This window comes from Macrosteles quadrilineatus, unplaced genomic scaffold (genome assembly GCF_028750875.1).
Source record: "Macrosteles quadrilineatus isolate MER2022 unplaced genomic scaffold, UCM_ALF_1.0 Scaffold_1164__1_contigs__length_9686, whole genome shotgun sequence".
In the NCBI taxonomy this organism is placed as follows: domain Eukaryota; kingdom Metazoa; phylum Arthropoda; class Insecta; order Hemiptera; family Cicadellidae; genus Macrosteles; species Macrosteles quadrilineatus.
In genome coordinates, this window is record NW_026543757.1 from 1 (window position 1) to 9,687 (window position 9,687).

At 35.8% G+C, this 9,687-nt stretch overlaps 1 protein-coding gene across 1 annotated transcript; it reads left to right on the forward strand.

Moving 5' to 3' along the window:
* The first annotated feature begins 7,947 nt into the window (after nt 1-7,947).
* LOC128982741 (uncharacterized) lies at nt 7,948-9,093 on the forward strand. The gene has a single exon (XM_054401680.1). The coding sequence runs from the start codon at nt 7,948-7,950 to the stop codon at nt 9,091-9,093; it is 1,146 nt and encodes a 381-aa protein (XP_054257655.1).
* The last annotated feature ends 594 nt before the right edge of the window (nt 9,094-9,687 follow it).

Genomic DNA, 9,687 nt, shown 5'->3' on the forward strand with positions numbered 1-9,687 from the left:
CTCTTTCTCTAGACATGATTTAAATCCATGTCATAAATTAGTACACAATCAACGGAAAATTGCACAAGCACAAGATGACGGAACTATCACATACTTAAAGACACTAACACATAAATAAAACTTGTAACTAACACTTATTATTGATATAAGAAAGATGCAAGATGCAAACTAAACTAATGACACTATTATAATAGGTTAGGTTCAGGTGCATTTGTTTACAATGGCTACTTGCCGTCAGGCGGGAGAAGGTAGGAAGGCGATCGCCACATCTTCACATCACATGGCATGTTGAGTCAACCGCCAAGTCGGCGCAGTTTCACATCCACCGACGCAAGAACGCAGCGTGAAAAAACGCGAGAAATATGAGCAGCATTAAATGTAATGAGGTATGCCACACGCAGTGTTTTCCCGCAGTAGCGGGCGCCCTTTTGTTTCAATGCGACTCAAAATTTTCGCGTGTTTTCACGCTGCGTTTGTGCGTGAAAAAAACGCCCGTGTGGCCGTAGCCTAAGCGTATGACTTAACTCACATTCACCGGGGTGGCTCGGTGGCTGCCGCGAGGCTCGGGTTCCATCATCGCTGCCAAGCTGTCAAACGTTGTTTGATATTTTTTGTGTTTTAAATGTCGTTCGTAGGTTTTAATCGATACAACAATTGATATAGGCTAATTCATAATAAATAAGACATATTTTAGGCACATGTATCTGTCTGTCCTTTATTTTTTTTATTTTCATTCCAAAACATTAACTTATTTCTAGCGATAGTAAGGCCTCGCCGGGCAGGCCTCACTGCGCGAGGCCTTCTCCGGCGCGAGGCCTGGAGCGGCCGCTCCACTACTCGCTCCAGAATCAGAATCAGAATCAGAATCTTTATTGTCTTTAAACATAATATGGTACAATGCAATAGACAACGTCAATATGATCGCAACAAGATGATCAATACAAAGTTAAGAATACAATACTATTTGTCAATCAGAACATCAAAAGTGTACAGACTTAATTGAAAAATATTCTGACAAGTCATAGAAAGGATTTAGGCTTAGCCAGTCATACAGTCTAAGTTTGAATAACTTAAATTCTAAAGATTTGCTTTCAGTGTGCAACCTATTAAACATTTTTAGACCAATAATCGCAAAACTGTTTTTACACTTACTTAGCCTACTGTATGGTACATCTAACATAAACTGGTTTCTGGTGTTACATTGGTGAATGTCTGATCTGTGTACATATAAGCCTACATTTAAATTCTTTTTTACATACAACAAACACAAAAATATATACAGGTTTATCACAGTCAGGATCTTACTTCTAATAAATAAAGGTTTGCAATGTGCTCTGAATCGAGCCTTGTTCATTACCCTTAATGCTATTTTTTGTAACAGCAAGACTTTATGTACATGGCAGCTATTTCCCCAGATAATTAGGGCATAAGATATCACAGACTGAAAATATGCAAAGTAGGATGTCTTTACATAGGTTTCTGGCACAATACCAATAAGAGATCTTAACAAAAAGATAACTCTAGACAACTTTATACAAACTGAATCTACATGTGGTAACCAAGATAGAGAACTGTCTATTACTAATCCTAAAATTTTAATTTCATGGTTTTCAGTTTGGCTAACATTGATTGACTTAAGACTACAGATCAGATTCTGGGTTTTATCTTTGTTTAAAAGAAGACTGTTAGAACTAAACCACATAGAGGCCGTGTCGAGAGTTTTTTTACTGATTAGTTTTAAAGCTTCAAAATCAGGATGAATACTTATAAAAGTAGTATCATCTGCAAACATTATACTGGATGAATCATTTACATTATTTTCCAAGTCATTAATTACAATAATGAAAAGGAGTGGCCCCAGGACGGACCCTTGGGGGACACCATACCTAACTTCAGAACAACTTGAAACATCTCCACCTACATCAACATACTGCCTTCTTCCATCCAAATAAGATTTAAAAAAGCTAAGTTGTGTATCACCGACGCCATAGTAGTTCAACTTTCTGAGGAGTATACTATGATCTATACTGTCGAAAGCCTTGCTCAGATCACAAGCTGTGATCTGTGCAAGACTTCCGCTTTCAAAAGCTGTGAGAACTCCAGAGATTAGACCCACCAGGGCATCCGTGGTAGACAGACCCTTGCGGAAACCAAATTGAAATTTTAAAAAAATTTGTTGAGAATCAAAGTACTTACAGATTTGAGGTTTTACGACCGCTTCAATGATCTTTCCCAGGACAGGGACCAGGGAGATTGGGCGATAATTTGCTACTTGTGACCTATCACCCTTTTTGAACACAGGGACTACTCTTGAAATTTTTTGAGAGCTGGGGAATACACCTTCTGCCAGGCAGGTGTTGATGCACAAAACAAGTGGTGTCAAGATAGCACTAATAATATGCTTAATGATATTAGTTGAGAGGCCATACACATCTTTGCTTTTGGAAGCTTTCATTTTTGTGACAACACTTAAAACACTTTCACTGGTAACACATTCCCAGACGAAGGGAGAGCTGGAAACCCTTGCTTGCTGCAGGAACTCCTCGGAGGATGTTGGTGGCACAGGTATGTTGTCCCTCGCCTCGCTGACCGACTCGATGAAGAAGGTGCTGTAGTCCTCTGCGGTGATCGTAGCATCGGGTTCCATCTTCTTCTGGGCAGACACCTTTCTGATCAACGTCCAAGCAGCTTGGCATTTGTTAGTCGAGTTTTCGATGAAGGCAGCATTTGCGTTTTGTTTGGCTTGGTTTACTTCTTGCTTGTAGATGTTTCTAAAGTGTTTATAGGCCTTATATGAAGCTTGACTTCTTAAATTTAAATAAACTGTCCTGTATGCCATAACAGTGTCCTTCATTGATTTTAATTCAGTACTATACCAAGTAGGCCTAACAATGGCTTTTGCTTTACTTGCAGTGTTTCTTTTGGTTACTGTTGTAATTGGACAAGCTTGATTAAACAACTCCAATAGCTTAGTGAAGAATAAGCCAAACATTTCATCTGCAGATATGTTGTGCTGCACAAGTAGATGCATCCAATCTACGCAGTTCAGAAGCAACAATAACTCATCCAAACAACGCAAAGAGACATTACGGAATGTAAAACTTTTGGGCTCATTGTAGATAGGATCAGATATTTTTAAAATATACTCAAGTCCACTATGATCACTAATATCATAGTGCAGTAAAAATAAGAGAAAAATTCCATAAACCTAAAAAAAATTAGCACAACCGGGGAATTTGGTACAGATGTTGGGTGTACCTTCCTTTTGAACATACTAAAAGTCCCCTAAAATTGAAGCTGTGCTACGGCCGCCATATTGGAAAATGGCGGCATATTTCTGTATTTATCGCTATAGTGACTTTATTATTAGAGATACATGAAAAAGCTAAATATACAAAATGTAGGTCATCTAAAAATACACATTTTTTGTATTTACCATCTTTCTCTAAACCCAACGGTTTTTGAGTTATTTGTTATTAAGTATAGATAGTTTTTTCTATTTATCAAAAATAGGTGAAACACATGGAAATTGACCGTTACTTTCAAGGATTATGATAATTTATCCTATTTAGTTAAATAGTGTGATACTATAAAATCTTAAAATTCAAGCTTATTTTATGAGTAAAACAACTCTGCCACAGCAAACCTGCAGACTCAGCAAATTTCCTTTTGATTGGATGTTTTATTAATTGTATTTAAATAAAATCAGATTCAACAGGTACCTAGGTTTGCTGCTACAGGAAGGTTATTATAGTGTGTTTTTTTAGTAAAATATCAGTAACTTAGTATAAAATAATTAATTTTCCAAGTTTGATCATAACCCAGATAGCACGTCAGCTTATTTCCAGCTTTGCTTTGAGTGTATGTTGAATTGGGGATTACAGTTTGATAACTCAAGCTGTATAACATGTTGTATCGCACTGTACAGATCCAGCTGTAGAATACAGGAATTTCAAAAGCTGTTAGTAAGCTGTTTTTGCGATGGAGAATTTGACAAGATGCGCGCGCAACTAAAGTTTCCATTAGCGGTCACCGGTAGCGCTGCGTTCGCTGCCGTTCAGCTCAGCGCCACCGCCACGGACACACACGCTGCCCGCCGCCATTTTCACTTTACTACTTTAGCAGTTCTCTTTTTTATTGTTTTGTTTCCCTCAAACAGAGTATTGAGTATCAATATTCAACGAACAGTTTGCTGTTTTACGCGTGCTTTCTAATTAATGGAGTGTGTTTTGTATTTGTTTTAATAAGTTGGTTTTTTAACTGTTTACTTATTCACTGTTTTTTTACATCAACTCTGGTAAGTAAGTGAACATTCAATTAACCACTAAGTTAATTAGAATCTTAAAAGGTTGTCGTTTCATAAGACCTTAATAAGTTACAGTTAATTACACCCCGGTGGATTTTAAGGTTTAGCAACTATTTTCGTCCAGACAAGTTTGATTTTCAGCAACACATTTTTAAGTAGGCCTAACCAATCATAGCATTCCTTTCTTCCTCACTCCCTTGGTAAACACCTCGTTGGGTTTTAAGGTTAAGAATGTTAAAAGCAACTAAGGCCTAGCCTATTGTTTTCACCTACATCTTAATAGGGCTCTAATCGATGGGCGCTTCAATATCAAGCTTGAACCAAGTCATATGGGCGTTTAAAGATTAAAATCAATTTGAATAAAATCACATGGTTAATGAAACTGTATTTTGTGTAAGTTAGGCCTATTTATTAACCCTCCAAGTGTCCATAGTTTAGGCCTTAATGTCCGCCTATTTTTGGCGCATTTGCAAGGTTTTATTAAAACGGATCTGAAAAGCTTAAAACAATGTTAATTCTACTGTTCTATAGGCCTATACCATTTTGTTTGGAAAATCATGGGCTTCAATATCATACATAAAACCTATGGAATATTTGTTTCAACAAAAAATTTTTAGGTAAAAATATGTACAAATTATTTTGAAAAAATTAAAAAAAAAATAAGTTTGTGCTCAATGAAATTGTATAAATTATAGGCCTATAATAAATATTTGAAAATAGCCACTTTGTTCTAAATTTTATGAGGATTACAAATAACTTATATAAAAATATAAGGAAGTAGATTTGCAAATAAATAAGTTATGGGCAAAAAACAGATTTCAGTACATAGGCCTAGCGTTTAGCTAAGAATGCATAGCCTAACCATAGCTAGGAATCTGGCTGATATTTACATCAATAGCCTATCACTACCTACTTCTTCAGGATCATCAACCAGCCCTTCAAAATCACTTAAATCTTCTTATAATGCACCACGTATATCACTACTTTTGATTTTTAACACTAAAACAATGATAAGTAAACATAATAAAACACATCAGTCATCGGTCCGAGGTTAACTAACCTGTTTACAAATACGCACGTCAGCTGTCTGCTACAATTACGATCGGCTTGGAGAACATAAAGCGCTTAGAGACAGACCTCTGGAGAAAGCTTAGAATATAACGAAAAGAACGATACCGGTACCTAACTCGATCCAGTTCAATCCGATTTTGTCAGTCATAGAGCCTTCGCCGTAAACAGTGTTCGTGAGTCGCTGCAGCGACGCATGACACTCGGAGGGTTAATTCATCTTTAATTTTCAGTAACACCTCAAGTGTTTTAACATAAACTAGTGTACCTGTTGCTCGACTGGCGTTTGTTAAACGTAGGCCTATTTATGTTAACCGTCATAAATTTAAATGACTAAAAGAGTCGACTCAAAGATTATAGAAATACTATCGATGTAGGCCTACATACTTAACTTGTAGCCTACACCCTTTCCAATGACACCAAAAATATGTCAATCGGATCAGTAGTTTCGGAGAGGTAATTGTCACAAAAGACCTTGCGTATTAAATAAGTAAGTAGCCTATAGATTCAAGTTTATTTTTAAAATTGACATCTTACTACACATTGTAGTAAAACACATAACTTAAGTTAAATGCCTGATGCCCGGATTCAAGACGGGGGGCTGCAGCTTTAGTAAGACCTGACTTTAACTTAAAACCTATTACCCAAAGATAGGCTAGTAATATAGATTTAGCATATACTTTAAACTTTTTACAAAGGATAATAAATTAACTTATTTTTAACTCAGTCATAGAGCCTTCGCCGTAAACAGTGTTCGTGAGTCGCTGCAGCGACGCATGACACTCGGAGGGTTAATTCATCTTTAATTTTCAGTAACACCTCAAGTGTTTTAACATAAACTAGTGTACCTGTTGCTCGACTGGCGTTTGTTAAACGTAGGCCTATTTATGTTAACCGTCATAAATTTAAATGACTAAAAGAGTCGACTCAAAGATTATAGAAATACTATCGATGTAGGCCTACATACTTAACTTGTAGCCTACACTCTTTCCAATGACACCAAAAATATGTCAATCGGATCAGTAGTTTCGGAGAGGTAATTGTCACAAAAGACCTTGCGTATTAAATAAGTAAGTAGCCTATAGATTCAAGTTTATTTTTAAAATTGACATCTTACTACACATTGTAGTAAAACACATAACTTAAATGCCTGATGCCCGGATTCAAGACGGGGGGCTGCAGCTTTAGTAAGACCTGACTTTAACTTAAAACCTATTACCCAAAGATAGGCTAGTAATATAGATTTAGCATATACTTTAAACTTTTTACAAAGGATAATAAATTAACTTATTTTTAACTATATGACATGAATAAATAAACTTATTAGCCTAGGTCTAACTTTCTAATTTAGACCTACTGATGCTAAGCTTACCGTAGGCCTAAGTCTTAAAAAACGACATACATTTTTAAGTCTTAAGTTAAACTTACTGAACATAAACTTAATTGAACTAAGGCATGCCCCCTTTGGAAGTTACCTATACTTACCTCATCGGTCTCAAAAACAAAAGATAGGTCTACCATTTTGAAAACTAGGCTACTTTACACAATAAAATTTCACTGTAGGTTTACTTACCTTTAGTCTATCCTTGTAAATCATTTAAGCATATAAGTTTTTATAAAACCAACTTTAATAGCTAGCTTAACTTGTCCTTTTCTGTCTTTTAGGGATGTCAACCCGAAAATTATTTAAAGATCTTTCCCGAAAAGGTCAAAGAAAACGATTAAAAAAACTATCCGAACAAAGATGTTCAACCGCAAGTTTTGAGTCTAATGAACCCAATGGGAGTATAAATTTTGAAGATGAATTCCATTCAGCAGAAAATGATAGTAATAATGAATTTATTGAAACCAGCCAACCTTCAACTTCTAACTACATTTTTGACTCTTTGGAACAATGTCCTATAGAATCAGATGGCTCAGATAGTGAATGTTCAGATTTAGAAAGTGATACAGAGGTTCTACAAACCAAATTAGCCAGTTGGGCTCCTCAATTTAACATCACAAATGTGGCATTGTCAGCTTTATTGTGTATACTTCGTTCCCATGATTGTCACAGATCGCTTCCTTCAGATGCACGAACTGTTCTGAAAACCCCTAGAGTTGTGAATGTGAAAGATGTAAGTCCTGGTCAATATTGCCATATTGGAATTTCAAATCAGCTGAGAAAGCTATTTTCAACTGTACCTACAATTATTATGGAATGTGTTCTTTCTGTTGATTTAATGGTTGGAATTGATGGACTTCCGTTATTCCACAGTAGCAGTGGTGAGCTCTGGCCGATTCTGGGATCAGTATTCAACATACCCTCACTCTCGTCTACTGTTTTTCCTATTGGAATTTACTATGGCCTGAAGAAACCAATGAATTGTTTTCATTACCTTGCTGATTTTGTGAAAGAGGCTATTGATCTGGTAAATAATGGTTTGAGTTATAATGGAAAGACTTTATTTATCAAAATTAAAGGCATTTGTTGCGATGCCCCAGCCAAAGCATACATTTTAGGTATCAAGGGACATAATGGCTACTCTTCTTGCACCCGATGTAAACAAGAGGGATCTTTTTTTGATAATAGAATGACATTTCCATTACACAATAGCTTACCTCGAACACATGAGGGGTTTTTAAGCCAAGAGGATCCAGATTTTAATATTAACGACACCCCATTCACTACTATCCCTGGTATACATATGGTTTATTCATTCCCCCTGGACTATATGCATTTGGTGTGTTTAGGTGTTATGAGGACAATGTTGTATATTTGGATGTTTGGGCCAGTCCCTTTAAAACTGCCGAACAAAATTATTGCTAGCATTTCTTCAAAATTAGTTTCCCTGAAGCCCCACATTCCCTTAGATTTTTGCAGAAAGCCCAGACCTCTTGATGAAGTAAAAAGGTGGAAAGCTACTGAGTTTAGGCAGTTTTTGCTTTACACCGGACCACTTGTGCTCCATGACATTTTGCTTCCAGATTATGAACACATTTATAAAAACTTTTTGTCCCTTCATATCTCTATGTCTATTCTCTTGAACAAAAGCTTATCTTCCAACCACCAACAGTATGCCAAAGATTTATTGATTAATTTTGTTAAAACATTTCAGTCGCTGTATGGACAAAAGTACATTACCCATAATTTTCATGGCCTAACCCATATCGCCGATGATGTAACGGTGTTTGGCCCTCTAGATAATTGTAGCGCCTTCAAATTTGAAAACTATTTGTATTCTTTGAAGAAATGTGTCAGAAAAGGAAGTAGACCACTCCAACAAGTGGTGAAGAGGTTGACAGAATCATCAAATTTTTCAAGTACTGAAAGAAAACTGAACAGATCATTCCCCTTTTTTGAACAACAACATTACAATGGACCGATTTTTGATGGATGCAATCCAAATAAACAATACAACTCAGCAGTTTGTCAAAATTTTAAAATAACCACCTCTGCTCCAAATTCTTGTTGCTTGATAAATGATGGGAGTATAGTCATAATTGAAAACTTTATCTACTCTACAAAAGCTGAAGCAATCGTTATTATTTGTAGACATTTCAAGAATATAAGGGATTTCTTTGGATTGCCTTTCTGTGCAAGTAGACAGTTAAACATTGCTGTTGTCAGTGATTTGTCAAACATGGAGATCAGGCCATTTTCTAGCATAAAAGAAAAAATGGTGCTATTAAAAATTCAGGACAATAAACATCTAGCACTACCGCTGCTTCACTGCTGAAAAAAACCTGAAATAAATTGTGTAAATAAAGTAAGTAGGCTAAACAAAATAGGGTAGGCCTACGTTGGAATATGTTAATCATTGTTTTTTTATGAACTAGCTCATTTTAAACCTCATTATAAAATAAAAGATTACATTAATTTTTATTGAGAGAAGTTATACGTCTATCTATTGATAAACAGTAATATAACAAATTTATTCCTACAGTTTACCCCTTTGGACAGGCCAAGGGATTAAATAATTATATCATGTAAAACAAATATCTGTTAATTTTACAGGTTAAGATTACTATTGTTGTGCACAGAATAATATACAATTCAAACAAATTCCAGTTACTGTTTTTTACAGGTTAATTACTATGCACTACTATACACAGAATAATGTATAACTACAACCACCACCAGTCATATTATTTTTTTTTTTAGACAACTATTAGACAACCATGGATAAGAAGTTTGCAATAGTAAAATTTACCCAAGAAGATGACGATGTGGGTGTAATTCCTTGTTGCTGGATACATGAGGATAGGAAACACTGCTACTACCCTAACGTTGCCAATGACGTAAGAAGAAACAAACTCTTAAAAGGGGGAGA